The sequence below is a fragment of the Carettochelys insculpta genome, chromosome 3 (genome assembly GCF_033958435.1).
Source record: "Carettochelys insculpta isolate YL-2023 chromosome 3, ASM3395843v1, whole genome shotgun sequence".
Lineage (NCBI taxonomy): Eukaryota > Metazoa > Chordata > Testudines > Carettochelyidae > Carettochelys > Carettochelys insculpta.
In genome coordinates this window covers 123711635-123732222 of record NC_134139.1, presented here as the reverse complement: position 1 = coordinate 123732222, position 20588 = coordinate 123711635, and the positions used below count along the sequence as shown (strand labels likewise).

The window sequence follows — 20588 nt, the reverse complement described above, 5'->3', positions numbered from 1 at the left end:
GAGGAGGCAGGGGGCTGGGGTAGTCACTCAGGGCTTTGGGGTGATACTCAGGGGTTGGGGGGGGTCACACCCAGGGGTTGGGGGGAGGCACATTTGGGCTGAGTGGGTCATACTTGGGGCTGGATGGTCACACTCGGCCTGATGGGAGACACTCAAGAACTGGTGGGTTGGGGGACTGGAGGAGTCACACTTGGGTTGGGGGACTGGAGGAGTCACACTTGGGTTGGGGGGCTGGAAGGATCACACTTGGGGACTGGAGGACTCACACTTGAGTTGGGGGGCTGGCTGAGTCACAGTCTGGCTGTGGGCAATACAAACAAAAAATGAAAACTGACAAATCAGCTACATAGAACAGAAGAGGCAAAAGTGGGGGTGGAGAGCAAAAAGTACTTACTGCAAGAGTCTGTTATGTGGCTTGCCTGGGATGACTACGAATATCAAAGGTCTTTGTAATGTGCAATTGCTTCTCTATTGATAGAACGCTGCTGGATGTGGCAATGTTAAGGAGCTTCAAATGCCTTCTTTTAAGATCACATGCAGGTCTCAGCTGCTGACAATCCTTAACAAATCTAACATGTTTGGGTCCCAGCCCATAGGCTGGGAAACCCTGGTGTAGGGCCTTCAGCACTTCCTGGATTATGCTGCCTGAAGCTCTGACCACCACTGCCTTTTAGATATGCTGGGTTCTGAGGAATCTGCTCCTTTTCCCTCTCTCCGTGGCGCTGGTGGCAGACCTGTCTATTGGTGAACTGAAATGTCTCTGCCTTGACTTTATATATAGATCTCTCTCTTCAGGAAATCACAAATGATCATGTAACCTCTTGATCACTCTCCTCTTCCCTCCCTATAGCCTCTGTGCCCTCTCCAAAGAGGCTTGATTATGCAATAGTATGTTCTGGGGGGATTTTCTTCTGAACTTCAGGCAGTTGATGGAGTCTTAAGTCCTACAGCTTGCATGTTGCTATATACTATATATTTTAACCATAGCTAGTATAATTTTAGATCCTTTTCTTACCCATAATAGCACCTAGTTCCTTTTCAATTGCTAATCTTGTTACTGTAATGTTTTTTTGTCTGTGAATTATGTTTTCTATTATCAGTTCATTCTTAGAATTCCACATACAACCTTGACTCTTCCATTTCCTTTTTTTTGCGCAAGTGATTCACTTTTTCAATCTTAGCATTTGTTAGCATAGTTAACTTCTCAAGGTTCTTTTGAAAAAAAATCTATAATTTGGGAAGCAGCTAGAAAACAGTAAAATGATGGTTAACATAACTTATTGTGAAAGCTCCTGTGACTACATTGAAAGTGGAGCCAAAGCTGCCATTCTATATGCGCTTTGCTAAAGAAAATGTTATTACTCTGCATGTGCAAAGTATATTCTTAAAGCCCTATCACTTTTCTACAGCAGAACAGATTTTCATTTGTTCACTTTTTAGGGTTGTCAGTGTTTGGTTTTTGACCAGGAGTACTGGTCAAAAAGGTCCCTGGAAGCTCTGGTTGGCACTGCTTTCTGAGCTGCTAACAGTGAGGTCAGTGGCACAGTAGGGACTTCAGGCTGAGGCAGGCTGCCTACCTGCCCTGGCTCCACACAGCTCATGTAATAAGCTACTAGGGCCCTCTGGCTTCTAAGGGCAGCCGGAGAGGCTCTCCACCCATCCTGAGTAGCAGCTTTGCAGCTAGCGGTGGCTGGAAGCTTTGATCAATGGGAGCTGCAAGGGTGACATGTAGAGCCTCCCTCCCCATACTCCAGCCCCAGCCCATAGTCCCCTCCCACACCCAAACTTATTTCCAGATTCCGCCCTCTGTACACCTCAACTCCCTGACCTGAGCAGCTTCCTGCACCCCAAACCCTTCATTCCTGGCCCTACATCAGGGCCCACGCCTGCAGTTGGGACCTGTACATTCCCCCGTACTCCAATTGTCTGTTTGGAGCCCTCTGTCATGCCCCTCATTCTTACCCCAGAGCCTGTACTACTGTATCTCACCTCTCTCCTGCACCCCAACCACCCTCCATAGCTCAGTGAAAGTGAGGGTGGAAAGAGTGAGCGTGGGGTACAGGGCCTTGGAGAAAGGGCATGGAGGGGCCCGGGTGTTCATTTTAGTGCCATGAGACAGTTGTCGACTGTAATTGCCAGCCCTCCTGGATTGTCCTGGAGTCTCCAGGAATATATCAAACCAAAATTTGCAGCCTTGCCATTGCATGGTACATGTGTGATGTAAGGATAATCTCTGTGCGCAATTGCAAACTTCTGCTCCAAATTAGAACTGTTTTAAGCCCCCTTTCTAAATTATAGCAAGCATGTGTTATTTTATTTTACCCTCCTCAGTCACAGTCAGTGATGGAACTGCTTATTGTTTAATGTAATAACTCACTCTTGGGTGATCTATTTTTATCATGCAATGTGAAAATTTTAACAAAGAAGCAATTAAAAAGGCTTTATAGAATGAAAATCATTAGGCAAGCTTAACAGTAGCAACTGCGGTGTTATCCAAATTTGTAATTAGTATGGTACATATACCCTGGATTTTGAACAGTGAAACTGGGCTCTAGCTCCCTAGAGGAACTCCCATGACTCCCATGTGTGGCACAGCAACTGAATGAAAAAAGTTACTATCAGTGTTCCCTGTAATTTGTAATCCATAGGTGGAATAAATTTTATGTGCACCCAGATGTGTGGATGTGCAGCACCAATAGACACCCATGTAACTGGCTGTGGGCACACTGCTAACCAGCTGGGTGGCACCTGAATTTCTCTTGGGCAGCATCCTAGGTGCTCAGCTTACAGGGAACACTGTTGCTATACAGTAGAACCCCGAGATATGAACACTCAAGTTGTGCAAATCTTGAGTTAACATGACTGAGTGGTGGGGAGCTGGTGCTGCACTAGTCAGTTTCTCTGCTTCTGTCAGTGATAGCAGCCAAGAGCCTGACTTTCAGCTGCCACCATTGACAAGAGGTGGGGAAACTACTCCAATAAGGAGTGCCAACATGACTCTTGCCATCCCTGACAGGAGCAGTTTCCCTGCCTCTGCCAGGGGTGGCAGCTGCTCAGATCCTGTCAGGAGCCATGCGAGTCAGGCTACCACGCCTGACAGGAGTCGTTTCAGAGTTCCTGTGCGTGCTAGTCTGTTTCCTCTCTCCTTTTAGGCTCTAAGTGCTCACCACTCACAGGAGACAGGAAACTGACCAGCAATGTTGTGCTGATCAGTTTCCTGATTCCCCCAAGTCATGTGAAATATGACTAGTGCAAGGTTGTGCAAGAATGCAACCTCTGCATAAGTCGGGGTCTACTGTACTTATCTGTCAAACTTGATTGTTTTTGACTTGAAAAAAGTTGGTACAGAAATGCTCCAAACATACCTTTGTAGGCTTTCAGTAAGATCTGAGTGTTTAATATCTGATATTAGTGTGTTAGATCTCTTCCTACAATTTTGAGGTAAGATAAGTATTGTTCCATGCTTTACAGATGGAGGAAATTGATGGACAGACTTGTACAAAGTCTCAGCAGTTATTTGGCAAAGCTGAGAATAAACTCCAAGTTACCTGACTCCATAACAGGTGACTTTTTTTTTTTAAAGTAACTCAAAATAAGCAGAAGAAATATCAGTTGAACATGAGCTCCCACTGTGAGGCTGTGGCCAAAAGGGATAATAAATCTTGAATGCAATTGCAGGGGTATCTTGAACAGGAGTAAAAAGGTTTTTACCTCTATTTGGCATTGGTGCTGTTGTGTAAAGTCTCCACCCAAGCTATTACCCTATAAACTGGAGCTATTTGATTTCCATCTAATTTTTCTGGAAATGATTAAACTGTAAGGTCTGGCCAATGCAAAACTTAGAGAATGACAAATCTTGCTGCTGATTGCATTGCCATGTACGCTGTTGTGGGTGGGGGCAGGGCAGCTGTCCTTTAAATTATTTTTATTACTGATTATTTGAATTGCTCTCAATCAGTTGCTGTGCTTTGGAAGATATCTTTGTAATTACTGAACTTTGAACCTATGTAATTTGTTCTTTGTAACTCCCAGATGCTTTTCCTTTTTAGTTCTCCAAGTTATTGTAAAATTGTTGAGCTCTGCAACTTTGCTATCTTTGTAACTTTCAGCTACTTTGTTTTAAGTTCTGTAATTTACTCTGAGCTACATTCCATCCTGTGATTAGGCAGAGCTATGTAGGTGATAAGAAAGTGAGTGTAATGGAGTCTGAGAGTTTCTGGGAAAGGAAAACAGCAAGGCTAAGACTGTGATATCTCATTAAAACAATCATGGAGACACTCTGCTCCAAGGAAAAAGGGTACCCAGAGAGGTCTGGGCATGTTCCTCGATAAGGGATGTAGAGGAAGGATGCTGCATATGTGACAGGAGCTGTCCAGTTCCAATACAAAGTAGAGATCACGTGGCAGAAGCTCTCTTTCTGATCAGCTTGCCAGCTGGGGTCCATGACTGCAGGCAGACACTCCAGACCTTACATGCCTTGGCTCTCTTGCTCCCTCTTCAACCCTCTGTGTGTTACAGCTTGAGCCTCTTTAGTTTATAGTGGTATTTGAATAAAATATGAGTGTAACCCTGGGTGGTCTCTAGTATAAAATAAGGTAACAGGTGCAACTATTGCTGTAATACTATGTCCAGTTCAGGTTACCACAATTCAAGAATGATAAAGGATGCAGAGAAGACCTGCAAGTATGATTAAAGGATTGGAAGACATGCCCTGTTACAATAAAGTGAAGGAGCAGTCTACTTGCCTTAACTGAAAGGAGATTAAAGGGAAGCTTGATTAATCTACAAGCAGTAGCTTGAAAGCTTACAGTAGTTAATGTATTAGAACATGTTTCTCATTGTCTTTCTGTAATATCTCCATAACCAGACAAACAGAAAATACCTAAGATTCCACAAGTATAGAAATCTGTCATTTGATGCTGTTGGAAGACCAAAGGCGTTCACGAACTGCTTGACAGCCATGGTAATTCATCTGCAGAGACAGAATCCCACTGTAGCCTTGACTGTCTAATTTGAGAGAGATCACTGCAGATGTGGGTGACTCTCACCTGCTAGTGCATCTTTTTATCATCTGGGTCTTAAGATCAGCAAAAAGAACAAGAAGTCCTATGGCACCTTATAAACTAACAGATCTTGCATAAGATCAGCAAAGAAATGTCCTCATTGGTACTAATCCAGAATAATAGAATTCATAGGAGCTGTGTTAGATTCCATATCAGCAAGAGCATCATATCAAAGGGACAAGTACTGAACTATAGTGACCTCATCAGTTACTTGAAGGATCATTCTTAGATGTGAGCAAAAATATGCTGAATACTCTTGGGTTATGTGAACTTCCGTACTTATGCGGTGCAGATGACAGATTTTGCCTACATTTAGTGTAAGGGTGGTTAAAATTTGCATCTAAACACCATACATCACATGAACATAAGTTAAGACCTCAAGAAATCTTTCAGTTGTTAAATTGGTGGAAGGATTCTCCTTAGTTAGGGAAAGGAGTTTTCTGCATTTCTGCCTACCAAGATGATAAATGTCTTCCCACTGATGAAAAGCTCATGTAGATCATCTTCAGTGCTAAAGCCTCTGGACTTGCAAAGAAACTCACCTTCACATGAACATTTGAGAATTCAGGGTCATCAGGTTAGTATGCACAATCTTTCTATCCAGAGTATTGAGGACTGAGTCCAAAGTAACAACTGTTAAAGAAGGCCATAGTGATCCCACTTAGCCAAGAAGAATTCCCGTTACAAAACTGGTGTATTTAACATCACCCTATTACTCTGGATCTGCCAGGCTTATGGAATGCCCTAGTGAACCAGGTCAGCAGGCAATCCTCAGACACTCGGTCCTTTAAAGCATCTTCCACAGATAGGGCTATCCACGAATAGTTTGGTTTGCAACAAAACCAGAAGGAAAAATCCCACTAAATATTCTGTTCTAGTGGGGACCTGAATCCAAGTTCTATGTCAGATACTTTCTCTGTCTTGGGCTACATCTACACTAGCTCCAAACTTCAAAATGGCCATTCAAATGGCCATTTCGAAGTTTACTAATGAAGTGCTGAAATGCATATTCAGTGCTTCATTAGCATGCAGGTGGCTGCGGCACTTCGAAATTGATGCGCTCGCCGCCACGCGGCTCGTCCCGATGGGGCTCCTTTTTGAAAGGACCCCACCTACTTCGAAGTCCCCTTATTCCCATAAGCTCATGGGAATAAGGGGGGCTTTGAAGTAGGCAGGGTCATTTCGAAAAGGAGCCTCATTGGGACGAGCTGCGCAGCAGCGAGGTGTGTCAATTTCAAAGTGCCGCGGCCTCCCGCATGCTAATGAAGCGCTGAATATGCATTTCAGCGCTTCATTAGTCAACTTCGAAGTGGCCATTTCGAAGTTTGGGGCTAGTGTAGACACGACTTTGGAGACTTAGGGTTATGTGTGCCTATCCACCTATCCCATTAATACCAAGAAGAAACTGAAAAACCTGTATAAATTCAGAATTCAACTGTAATGATCATACTAGCCCTAGCTTATGCAAGGCAGTTTTGGGGTTAAGGCCTAATGTATGTCTCATCTCTACTCTTGATAACAGTAATTGGCTTTCCCAACACAATTGCCCAGAAATGTTAAATTGTACACCTGGACCCAGCATAGTTGCATCTGATAGTGTGTGGATGCTGGCTACCACTGAGACATTCAGTGGTAATACCTATCTCCTTTCTTATGCCTTGCTAGGTACCAAAGTTGTGCAAGTGAGTGGATTGCTAGGCATGCCATTGATATCACACTCAGTACAGAAAGTGGCCCTATCCAGGCCGACACCAGAAACAGCAGAATGGTTGCTCTCATGCCAGAACATGTCTGGTACAGAGAGAGATCCCTCAGTTCTGGTACAAACCCTGGTACTGCTAGTGCCATACCCACTAGCACTGCTTATGGAGAAATATTCATTATCTCTGTCCTTTAAGATACATTTGCTTCTCTCCAGGACAGAGCAGGGACTGTCCTGCTCTGAATCACTGGCAGTGTTGTGGACAATCATGAACAGATCTAAGGGGTTCATTTCAGGTATTGGCATCCTTACAGCAGGACCATCCTGCTATGTGGACTCCCTCCTCAAACTCTATGCTACCAGCACTCCTAGATATCTCTGATACCACTGACTTCTGAGGAAACTACAGAACATGTGTAATCTTCCTGAAAACACCATCCTTGCTACCATGGATGCAGAATACACCAATATTCCACATGGGGATGGATACAAGCTATCGGGAACACCATCTCTGATTATGCCCTGGCACATCTGGGGGCTGAGCTATGTGATTTGTCCCCACCCTTAACCATATCCAATATGGGGACTATTTATACCTCCAGATCCCCAGCACTGCTATGGGTACCTACATGGCCCCACAATATGCCAAATTTTTTTATGGCTGAACTAGAACAACATTTACTCAGCTCCGGTCCCTTAGCACCCCTCCTCTACTTATGCTACATCCATGATATTTTTCTTCATATGGACCCGTGGTAAGTAGACCCTTGAATTCCACAAGGATTTCAACAATTTACATCCCATCATCAATCTCAGCCTTGATCGTTCCACACAAGATCCATGTCCTGTATGCTACACTACAAATCAGTGATGGTCATATTAATACCACTCTCTATGCTTGAAACCCATGGACTGCTATTCTTTCTTACATGTCTCTCAGCTTCCATCCAAGATGCATCACACAATCCTTTGTCTACAACGAAGCCCTGAGATACAACTGTATCTGCTCCAGTCTCACTAACAGGAAAAAACTAAAAGATCTTCACCAAGCATTCATAAAACTTAAGTACCCACCTGGGGAAGTAAAGAAACATCTACAGGGTCAGATGAGTACCTAGAAGCCAGTTACTTCATGATAGACCCAAGGATCATCACCTATAGCCCTTGGCTTAAACCCCAAATCCTAACCCATTTACAATCTACAACCTGTACTGGAATGTGATTCTTCACTCACAGCCCTTGGGTGACAGGCCTGTTCTTTCCCACAGACCTCAAAAACAAACATCAAGAAAATACGCATTAGCAGCCATGTTCCATATCACAGAAACGCTAACCCAGGAAACTATCCCTGCAAGCAACCCCATTGTCAGCTCTTCCCGCGTAGCTGCATGGGACATCACTGAACTTACTCATCAGCAACACCACTGGGAGCTCATACTCCTGCACATCCTAGCTCCTTGTATACCGTGCAGGGGTTGTTCCAGCAACCTGGACAACATGCAAGCATCATTTGAAGGCACTTGAACAATATCCTCAATGCTGCCTCAGGAGGATCCTAAATATCTCTTAGGAGGATAGGTGCATGAACACTAGTATCTTGGAAGAGTCTAACATGACCAGCATTGAAGCCATTATCATTCATCAGCAACTTTTGTTGGACTGGTCATGTGGCTTGGATATCTGATCAACAACTCCCAAAACCTATCCTGTTTTCCAAGTTGGAGGGAGGACAGAGGAGCGTTGGGGTCTAGAGGAAGCAATATAAGGGCATGCTGAAGGCACACATGAAAAAGCGCAGCATTGGTGTCAACACTTGGGAGAACCTCGCCCAAGACCATCCCCAGTAAAGAATGGTAATCTGAGGGGATAATGCAGTTTGAGAGGTTCTGCCACAGGGCAGATGAGGAGAGGTGTAGAAAGAGAAGCATCAAAAACTGCCCCACACCCCTCCAAGAGCTACGAACACCAGTCCCTTCTACGATAACATCTGTGGCTCCAAAATCAGACTGATCAGCCATCACTGGACTCAAGTAGGAGGGTGACCTGATGACTTCCTACTTACTGAGTGGCCATCAAGAAAATGTGATATGCCATCATTTGTCAGCAGTGCCCCTCTGCCATGTATATTGGACAAACTGGATAGTCTCTGCTCCAGAGAATGAATGGACATGAATCTCAGGAACTGGAATACACACACACACCCGTAGGAGAACGCTTTAACCTCCCTGGTCATTCAATAAAGGATTTTAAAGTTGCCATTCTTCTTCTGTAATCTTGAGGTGAAATTCTTTCATAGGAGACAGCTGAATTGGAATTATTTGCAAGTTGGACACATTTAACCTTGGGCTTAACAGAAATCAATAATCTTACGTTACACATCCACACCTTTTTGATATTTGCTCAGGCTAGTAGATTTTGTGCTCTCCAGCCCCATGAGGTCATGGCAGGAGGTTGGAGCTGTTCAGCATGCACTCCTGAATGCTGGAGGGAAGCCCTGAGTTTCAGGGGCCAGATCTAGGCAAGCCAGGTGCTACATCCAGCCCCCTGGGCCTTAAGTTCCCCACACCTGGTTTAAGCTAAAATAATCCATTCCTCATGTACCTCTTAAAGGGCTTGGCCAAGCAGGACTTAAACAACTCCCTTTGCAAGGAGGACAGACAATAGCCTAGTATTGAGAGGAGCAAGGGACTGAGCAGCCCCCAAGAGAGATGGAGGTTAGGGCACCATGCCTAAGAGTGGGGATCAGGGGCAACAAAATGCAAGTTTGCCTAGAGCACCATTTTTCCTAAGGCTTGACCAATAATATTGAAAATCCACTTCTAAAGTTGAACAAGCATTTTTGTAATTAATCATTACAGTGCTCAAATGCATACCTCTAAATATGGACCAAAAAACCTCATTTCTATAATTTGACTCCTCCTGTGTTTAATTTGGTCACTCTTTAGCTTTATAAATGAAGGCTATGACTACATTTAAATTAGACTTGAAATATAAATCCATAGTATGTGTGCATGTAATACACATGCGTGTATGTGTGTATAAGTGGAAAAAATAATGGAGTCCTATGATAACTCAGGTGGTTAAACATAGATTTCTATAGGGTGACTACTTTTACTTCTGGATACTTGACTACTATCAAGATGTGACAATTTTGTACTTATACCGAAGTAGTTTTCCAGAAGGCTACTTTGACTTAAATACATTTTGCAAAGTAACTGTACATTTACCCAAGTAACCTTTTTGGGGTACTTTTTACACCCCTGCTGCTATACTGTAAGGAGAAGGATGTCTCCCTCCTGGTGCTGCTGATGCCTGAAACTTTTTTGTACTCTCATCCAGGCAAGAAATATTTGCTTTCCTGATCTTCTTTTCAGAGTTGCTTCCTTGGTTCAGTAACCCTCCCTTCTGGGAGAAGCCACACCTTTTAGGGGTTGGATTGAAAAGCATTCTGAAGATACTCTTCTGTATTTCACTGCTCAGCCTCCCTATAGCAGTTGACTCTGAAAGTGATCAAGTGAAACCTAAAAGTCACTAGCTAAGGGGTAGGCTGTACTATCTAAACTCACTCACTCAACTCACTTGACTCTGTGGTTCCTTCTGTTGGAAAGTGAGCCAAAGTGAGTTAAGAAAACAGCAAGTTTGTATTGAATTAAGAATGGGAGATTTGAAGCAAACTTCAATTTTAACCCCTGCTTCGTCTGTCCTCTCCCCAGCATATTGTGTGCATATATTTAAATGATTTTTTTGCCACCATCTTCTGCAAATTCTATATATCAAGTCTCCTTTATAACATTAATTTCAGACTTATCTAAACTCATTTTTCCTTTAGAGATGGTGCTGGAGGGAGGTTCTGATGTCTTAAGAACAAGCAACCCCTAAAAAATGAAATGTGTTGCACAGTATACATCATTGGCAATGAATCTTTCCCTTTGAAATGTACGGGTCTCTAAGAAACTTGTTAAATTATCTGGCTGTAGGAGCAACTGGCAGTAGGGGAGAGACCAACTAAAAATGCCATTAATGCCTGAGCTGCTGCTTTTTTTATAATCCGTACTTTGCATTGCATGGTCTAATAAGTAACTCAAACAAGATTCCATTACATGCTAGTAGTCACCACCTTGTGTGCAGGATGGAAGAGATTAGAGCAATGCTTTTACCTATAAAGTGGCAACCATGTAATCCTTTTTTCCCCTAAACATAGCAATGCCTGTTTTTAACACTCTGGAAGATAATTAACCATTTCCTCATTAGCATAAAATAGCAGTGAGTCCTTTTTAAGAGCTTGAATTAATAACTGCCTTTCAATAGTAGTCCTAACATGCAAAATGAAGTCTCCTTGTCTTATTGCCTTCACTTTGTTACCAAAATGGTAGATTTTACCACAAAAAATAAACGTAAAAGGAACACCACATATCAAAATATAGCTTAGTGTTTAACAGCTGAAGTTCAATAATAGGGAACAGACTGGTTGCAAGTATTAAGTGGCCCATAACTCTGACCAGCAAAAGGCATAAAGCCTCAAGGTGAATATGAAGGCCCACCACAGATGCATCTGTCACTGTTTTGGTGTTTTTGTTTTGTTTTTTTTAACCCGCATGAGAGCTTATGCCAAAATAAATCTGTTAGTCTGTAAAACATCAGTTTGTCAATATACTATAGCAACTGTTGTTCTGGCAGATCAAAGGTCCATGAAGTCCAACATCCTGTCTCTGAAAGCAGTGGTACCTGATGCTTCGGAGAAAGATGTAGGAACCTCACAATAAGCATAGAGGAAGCAATTTACCCCCCACATTATGTTTCACCCTAGTCTCCAATAGTTTAGAAGCTGGTCCATACATAAAAGATAAGGATAAATTCTGACAACTACTGATTTCCAGGGTTTATGGAAATGTCCAATCTGTCTGAGTATTTTTAAGTTATTGGCCTCAATGACTTCCTCTGGCAGCAAGTTCCGGAGTCACGTTACAAGTCACAAGTATTAGTTGCAAACTTCTCAATTTTCAAATTTGGTCCAAAGTTGCCTTGAACTTGAATTAAGGCATTCCTGCTATACTGTCACTAGTGCATTTGCAAAAGCAACAAGGAGTCCTGTGGCACCTTATAGACTAACAGAAATGTATGAGCATAAGCTTTCATGGGCAAAGACCCACTTCATCAGATGCAGGTAGTGGAAATGCAGGTAGTCTTTGCCCACAAAAGCTTATGCTCATACATTTCTATAAGGTGCCACCGGACACCTTGTTGCCTTTGCAGATCCAGACTAACACTGCTACCCCTCTGATACTAGTGCGTTTGTTACTGTGTACACTGTGATCTCCCCCTGACCCTTGCAAAGCTGCCAGTCTCCCTTCCTCACAACCTGAGTTTATCCAGGCTACCTGCTTCGGCCTCTGAGAAGTCAGTCAATATTGCCTACTACAATAGTCTGATCATCAGTACTAGCACACCCTGGACTGATTCACTGCCTAGCTCTGCAAACATAGATAGGGCAAGTTGCATGGGCTCATGGACTCCAGGAATATTCTTGGCCCATGGGTCCAGCTCCAGCAAAACTTGGGGCCTGGTCTTTCCTCCAGCCCTCCCTCACATACTTGTTCCCAGTAAGTGTACTGGTTCCACCTGCCAAGCCCAGAAGATTCAAAAGGGCCTGTGGTGGAAGGGTGCAAGTGGGGCTTAAACCCCATTCGGTCCAGGCCCCTCTCAGTCCCCCTCCAGCCAAACTTCTGCCCCACACAGCCAACCCCTTTTAGCACCCCAGCCAAGCAAAACCCCTACTCCCAAGGCAACCCTCTCTCAGCCCCCATCCCAGTCAAACCCTTGCACCCTTAGCCAAACCAAACGGCTGCCTCCTCCCCACCTCACAGGACAGCTCCAGTGCTGCTGCAGCTGGTCCTTGAGTCACCAGGCTTCCACTGCTTCCTCCCTGCCCACCCCCCACCTGTAACACAAACAGTCCCCACCTTGCCATGCTGCTAATTAAACTCAATGTGATTGATTTAACAGCTGGGCATTAAACCAGTTACACTGAGTTTCATTAGCTAGCACATAAGTCAGGGAGGGAGCAAAGGAGTCAGCAGGTAGCTTAATGATCTGCAAATGGTTCTTAAAGAGCCACCTGCAGCTCTTATAGAGCCTCCCATCTAGCTAACTGTGCCCCCTGAGGCAAGTGCCTCAGTCACCTCACCTTTGTTATGGCCCTGACTTGATGTACCCCCAGAAGACCCGTGTATCCCCAAGGGTACATGTACCCCTGGTTGAGAAACACTGTCACAAACAATTAGGCTATAGTTTAAAAAAAATAGCTGCTGAGATACAGCAGAGGATGGTAGCCCTCTTGAGCTCAAGCCATGCTTTGTTCAGTCCACGAGACAGCAAATTTGATAGTTCAGTCAAGAGCTGCATCAATATCATTTAACTGAGCACTTGAGAAACAGCATGGCCTTGTTCTGCTGGGTATAGTTTAAACATCATATGGCAGGGCCAGGGTGGAGGGCCCCTCAGAGGGAGCCCAAACAGACAGAAAAGCCTGCAGGACAATCACAGCTCAGCCTAACTGAGGCCAGCTGGCCCCAGTGACTGGACTAATAAGAGGCCTTTAAAAACCCTTAATGGGGGAGGGGTGGGGAGAGAGGGTGAGGAGACCAGAAGCAGTGAGAAAGCAGGTTGGAAAGGAGCAGAACAGCAACAGCAGAGGGAGAGTGAGGAGCTGCAGCCGATTGAGAGGGACTCATTACAGCTGCAGCCTGAAGAAGGAACTAGGGGGAAATTGTCTGGGGAAGTGGCCCAGGGAGACCAAGGGATAAGGGAGTCAGCCCTTCCCACTAGCAGCCACATAGGTCCCTGGGCAGAACCTAGCATGAGTGGGCAGGGGCCAGGTTTCCCCCAGACCACCCCTTGCCCTGGCAAGGGCAACTGGGCCCTTGAGTGGGTCCAGTGAACTGAGTAGAGACCAGAGACCCAGAATAGGGCTGACTTTGTCACAATCAGCACTGACAAATTGGTGCCACATGTCTTCAACTGTGGCTACACCCTTCAGTTCCTTCCCTTTTCACTTATCTTACTCATTCATCAAGTGTCTGGCAGGAAACAGGAATTTCATGTCTACTCCTATCTGAATGACTGTCTTATGAGGAGAAGGTTTGAGAAGGAGACCAAGACTGCACTAAATCACATCTTGTTTCCTCAGGGCTCTTGGGTTGGGTCTATATAGAGGGGTATTTCTGGCAGCTTCATACTAATGAGCAGTCTTGCAATTGTAAATGGCTGCTCATTAGCATAATTGTGTGGCTAATTGGCCTAGCCACACAAGATCTCTGTGCTGGCAGAAGCTGCTACTGGATGTAAAGAGACCCTGTATACATGCCTCTGCCGGCAAAAGCAACAGAGGGGGTTTTTGCTGGCAGAGGCATATATATGTGGCCTCTTTACATCCAGTAGCAGCTTCTGCTGGCAGCAAGATCTTGTGAGGCTGTCCTAATTAGCTGTGTGATTGTTAATGAGCAGCCATTTGCAATTGCATAACTGCTTATTAGCCTGAAGCTGCCGGCAATACCCCTCCATGTAGACCCAGTCTTGGTGAACTACAAAATTCTTTCCCTGGCACAATATGATAGAATTCATACAAAGACTTGCCTACAGTTGTCAAGTATATTAAGAACTGTTATCAAAGGACTGGTGATCAATTTTATTCCATGCCCACTAAAGGAGGGACAAGAAATCAGTGTAATCTGCAGCAAGCGACATTTAGGATAGAATGTTAGGTTCATATAGGTTAGAAAAGTTCTTTAAAGTACTGGAAGAGGTTGCAAATTGTAGAATGTGGATCATTGGAAGTTTTTCTAATGAGTGGTCAGCTCATTTTTGACAGCATTTGTCTAGGAGTACACTGGCCTTCATCAGTGTGATCCAAGTGGGAATTCGACTAGATAACCTCTTAACAGACACCAGATTTTTCTTTTCACTAGGGTGCTCAATGCTGGCTTCACCCTGAGGCCCCACCTTGCACTGGTCCACCTTCATCCTCTGAGGTCCTGCCTTTGCACTGTCCTCTTGCCCAAGGCCCTGCCCTTGTTCTGCCTCTTCCCATTCCCTCTTTGAAGCGCCTTCACATCCTTTGCTCTTCAGTTTTCCTCAGTCCCTTCCCTGAGCTGCTGAACAGCTGATAGTGTGTACTGCTGCCCTCTGTTGGCTGTTTGGTTATGGTGGCAAAGCCCCCAGCAACTGTTGAGTCGTGGCAGAGGCATCCCTACCATCAGCTGAGTGGCCAGTGGGTGCTGAGCACCAACTATTTTTTCCATTGGTACTCCATTCCCAGAGCACGCAGAGTCAGTGCCTATGCCTCTTGAGGTTTGTTCCAGCCCTATGTTTCTATTCTACTTTTACCATGTGCTTCCATGTTTCCATAAAAACAACTGTTTGTTCTTACATGGCATAATTGAAAGCTTGACTCAGTCTCTTATTCTTAATGCCTTATTCTTACTTTCTGCAGCCTGGGTGAGTTCCCTGTCTATGGGAATGATTTTCTTCTGCTCACCCATAGTCAGTGTATTCACAGACATATTTGGTTGTCGAATAATAGCCGTTGTTGGAGCTGCAGTTGGGTTTATTGGACTTCTTTCAAGCTCTTTTGTGAGGTAAGAATTTTTTTAATTTTGATCTTACATTTATGATGGTACATCCTCTTGCTATATTCACCCATAAATGGAAATTTTGTACACCATTGTGTGTAAATTACATCTGGTAAGTGTGGTGCCTTCCCCAGGTAGTGGCCATGCTAAACAGAGGTTCATGAGTCTGCTTCTAGCTTTGAATCAACACAGCTGGAGCTTTTAGGTCATTCATTAGCTTCATGCTTTAAGATAACCGAAGTCCCAATTTCACTTCACTGCCAGTGACCCAGTTAGAGCCACAATACTATGTATGCACATTTTGTGATATTTATCAGTTCTACTAGCTAGGTGCAAGGAAGCTTGTTTTTGTTTCTTTCAGAGACTGTTTGGCATTATCAGATTTGTATGTTCTGTCACATAAAGAAAGATTTGTTGTTGGAATATTTTAATAAATTAAAGTGTAAGCCAAAACTTCTGTTTTAAGATCTGAAGGTCATTTTAACTCTGATCCTGTATCAGCTCATCCCCTACCCAGAAATTTCTTTTCTCTCAAATACAAATTTTCTGTTGACCACAAAACTTCATCTTGTATATTAAATATATAGATCAAAGTAACTCTTCATTTCGACCATAGGCCCTCCTTGAGACTGTCTGATGTTTTGTGGCAAATCATGTGAATATTTTCACCAGTAAAAACCTTCAATGTATATACAGAGCGGTAGTTTTCATAGTCAAAGTATTTTACCAACATGAACATATTATACAGAAGCAGTATGCTTCCCTACCTTTCCCATGTGAAAGGGGTAACCAGTTCTTCTCCATCTACCCTCTGTGGCTCTAGAAAGCTCACTGTATTTACATAATTAATTTTCCCTTTATGACTCTAAGATTGTGTCTTTCTGCATCCCTCCCCACATCCCCTCTTCATATTGCATGTTGATGCCAGAATGACATGAACACCAGAATATGCTGAGGCAGATATATAAAATCTATTACTTCTGTGCAGTATAGTTGTAGATGTGTTGGTCCAAGGATATTAGAGACAAGACAGATGAGGTAATATTATCTGTCCAATAAAAGACATTACTTTGTTTACCTTGTCTCTTTTGCACTTGTTGACAAATATGAAAAGTTTGTAGAGTTGCAATATTTATACCAGCTGTTCATTAAGTGAAGGGAATGCACAGAATCATTAAGGTGGTTTTTTAGAAACTCAGAGGACCAGGTATTTTCTAGTGAAAACACTTCAGAAATATCAGTGACATTTTCTTTTCAGATTGAATTTCTTTCTTCCTAAGTTTTACAACCTATTGTTATAGATTTGCAAGAAATGGAAGATCATTTTGCACATATGTTATGTAAATTAGCAGTAATGTATCTTGTATCACAGGGGTGGGGAGTTCCCTGCCCCATGGTCCGGATCCCATTCATGGATTGTTTGGATCTGGACCCTGAGGCTCGTGGCTCCTCTCCATGGCATCCAGCCTGCAGCAGGGTAGAGGGTTTGGAACCCTGAGCCTTGCAGTCCTTATCCAGACTATGGGCTCAGCTGTGGGCTTGTGGGGGGGGCAGGAAGAGACTCAGGCTCTGCCACCACTTGCTGCTGTTCCCCCAGCTGGGAGAACAGAGCGGGGAGCAGCATCAGCCTGGGCAGCCTGCCTGGAGGCTTCCTACTGCTGCTTTGATATTAGCTGGAATTCTAGCCACAGAGCATCAGAGGTTGGTCCCTGGTAGCAGTGGAGAGGTGGAGTGCAGATCCGTATGTGTCCAGGAGTGCTGCAAAAGTAAGCTGCACCTCCATTGCCCAGCTCCTGTGTACCTCTCCTTACTACACAAGTCCCTACCCACACCCTCCTCCTACCTCCTCCCACCCAGACTCCACATCTCAAACCCTACACCCTGCTCCCTTTCTGATGCTTATTAATTTCTCTGTTTTTTTAGTGATGGTCTTAAAAAAACTAAAGTGTTATTTGCCTATTTTTCCTTGTCTTGCTGCTTTTGGGTTACCTTTCATAAACTGGGGGTCGTAAGTTGCTGCTGTAAGCTCTGTAGTTCAAACATTTTCTGTGTAATATGCTGTGCATGTATTTCTTCCTGCATACAAGTATACCCTCATATTTCCCTACCAGAGGTACATTAGTCAAATAGAATATTTTGAGAGGTTTTGTAGTTCTAGAGAGTGCATGCAGAGGTATGCTTTGGCAAGAAAGAGGTGACACAGGCCACCTTCTGTCCTAAGATGAAAAGCAACTCAGTTTTATGCATTCATTAAACTACACAGAAAAAACCAACTTACGTTTTTGTTAGTGAACTCACTTATTAGTAAAGACTTAATATATTTTAACTGCTTAAAATTTTATTCAGAAATGGAATGCAGTTAGGTCTGTATACAATGGCATTACAGAGCTATGCACACTGATGTAGTTTACCTGGGTTTGCCTGTATGTTTCATACAGCCACAAAGCTGGCTTTTCAAGTAGTGTGCCCAGGCCTGCTGGAGGGGGGCTGGGTTGTAGAGGGAGCAGTTGCCCTGGGACCTGCCGATTCAAAAGGGCCTAGGCTTCTGGCTACTGTGGCAGTAGGGCCCTGAGCATCATATGGCATGCTCTAGGCAGCTCTAAGGGCTGCTTGAGGAGGGAGGGCCACCACGTGATGTGTTCTGGGTGATGCTGAGGGCTGGTGGCCTCAGCTTGCCCCTTCTGGAAGTGCAGTGCTGGCTCCAGCCCCACCTGCCCAGGAGCCTGGGTGCTCCATTCTGGATGTGCTTGCACACCACCTAACTCTGACCAGAGATTTCTCAGAGCAATGTCTGCTTAGCCTGTGCCATGTGAGTTGCTCAGTCTTGTGCTCTGAGCTGTTGATGTAACACTGCCCTCCGTTCTGTCTCAGCTGCCTCAGCCTGAGAGATTTAGCAGTTGTCCACACTGGGGGTTTCCTAAATTCTTTTAGTAGTTGTTCTTAGTGTTGTTTAATAGTGTGACTTTTTAAATGTAGTAGTTCTAAAAAACAGAACAAAACACCTTTACACCTATAGCTTATAAATAAACTCTGAGGAGGAGGGAAACATTCTTTACTGGGAGGGCATGCCCATTTCCCCTAGTTTCAGATGTTGTCTATCTTGCAGGGAGGCACTCCTGGTGAATGGCACTCCCTGTGCAGTTGTTACCTTAGGGATTTTTTTATTATTCATAAAAGTGCAACTTTCATTTGACACTAAAATCTAGAGATGACAAAAAGGAGCTTGAACTTCAGCTTTTCAGTATGAAGAGCTCATTATGCCCTATGTCTGGCCCTCTCCTGCCCTCACACTCGCTCCCCATATACTGATCTTCAGGTAAGTTCATTGTCTTCATTATCTCTGCATTGTACTCCTTGAGGCCACCTCAAAGGTAGACCAAAAGTCCTCTTATAAGACTCCCAAAGACTCTCTCAAATTCTCCAGGTAGGGAAGCAACTTCTAAGAAGTCAGTCTCTGGTAACTCTAGCCACTTTGGCACCCATTGCTCTCCAAGTCAGTACCCACAAGGCTCTTGATCCCTCAGGTGCCCAGGGCATGGTCAAACCTAAAGTCCCAGGCTCAGTGAGGCTATTGGTACCATCAGTGAACCAGGACAGCGGAAGTGCTACATTTTCTCACCCAATACCAAAGAAGCCTACTTGGACTCCATCTGGATTCTACTTGGTGTGCTTATTATTCACAGTACTGTCAACTCCCTTAGCCATTATCACTTTAGCACAGCCCATGGACATGGTACCACTGGACTTTTTGCTTTCCCTAAAACCTTGCTGTGTCTGAGATGCCTAGCTCACCACTGCTCAACTCTGATATTATCTTGGTACCAAGAACTCAATCTCTGGTCATTCACTCAGTACCAGCAGCTCTATCTCATGTTTCTTCTGGCACTCCCCAAGTACAGAGTGATCTGGAAGAGGAGAATTTTTATGAAGACCTTTCTTCCGTGTCCCAAGTATCCATGCAATGCCCTTCTCTGTCTTCTTACAGAAGCTCTTTTCCAGGGGTCTCTCATGAGTGAATCTCCTCAGATGGTAACAACCACCATTTCACTGGCATGAATACCAAGGGATGTTTTCACCCACACCCAGCTTTTTGTTCACACTGGGACAATTGGCAGCCCCTTGCCCGCAATTCTTTAGAGCCTTGAGCACCACCCATCACAGAGATAAAAAACCTTCATCACCCTTGCTGTATATGAGACTGGAAATTCAAGGGCCATTTCTACACAGGCCACTTCCTTCGGTAGTGGCATGCTAATGCACGGAGTGAAAGGTGCTAATGAGGTGCGGATGCAAATTTTTGGGAAGAAGGGGCCTCAGGAAGGAGGACTTCTTTCTGGAAGCCCCCCCCCCCCCCAGGGCCGCACTTCTACACTGTGTTTTGGAGTCAGGAAGAACAGTCTTCTGGACTCCAAATCACGTGACATTATGCTAATGAGGCATGGGGAATTTGCATCTGTGCCTCATTAGCATATTTTGCTCCGTGTAGTAGCATGCCACTTCCGAAGGAAGTGGCCAGTGTAGAAACAGCCAAGAAGAAATCTTTTGAGGAACAAGAAACTAGGGCTGACAAATGTCTTTCACCTGGCTTGCCTCTCCATCCCTGGCTGACATAGTTATACCACCACCTCCATCCATGGTAGACAATTGAGAGAACTGTGGATTCTTTGCTGATTCCTCTTGAGGAGGTCAAATAATTACATTATAAGCTGATTTGACATCCTTCCTATGGTTTTATCTTACTGCATTGCTTTGCCTCTTAACCTTACAGGGCCCAAAAGGGCCTCATTATCTGGCACACCTCAGTCACAATTCCACCTACATATAAGAAATACTGGCTGTGTCTACCCTAGCCCAAAACAGCAGATAGAAGTAAGGGGATTTCCAAGTTGCGGGGGTCCTTTCGAAAAGGAGCCCCATCTGGATGAGCCACGCGTTGGCAAGCCGTGGCAATTTTGAAGTGCTACGGCTGCCAGCATGCTAATGGGGCACTGAATATGTATTTCAGCGCTTCATTAGTAAACTTCAAAATAGCCATTTGCATGGCCATTTCGAAGTTGTGGGCTAGTGTAGACATAGACAGAGCATAGTGGCTAAGAACTCTTAGGAGAGGGATAAGAGGAAGATTCTAACTCTTTGGTGGTGAAGTTAATTTACAAATGTTGGAGGCAGTTCTATATTAATTCCACACCCCGTAAC

The 20588-nt window shown here is 44.3% G+C and overlaps 1 protein-coding gene across 1 annotated transcript in view; it reads left to right on the top strand.

The window, feature by feature from the left end:
* The window catches only part of SLC16A10 (solute carrier family 16 member 10), a 98177-nt gene that overhangs the window by 20800 nt on the left and 56789 nt on the right, over window positions 1-20588 (top strand). Inside the window, exon 2 of the mRNA XM_074990734.1 lies at window positions 15254-15398. Coding sequence (XP_074846835.1) covers window positions 15254-15398 — 145 coding nt within the window. The remainder of the gene's footprint in view (window positions 1-15253; window positions 15399-20588) is intronic.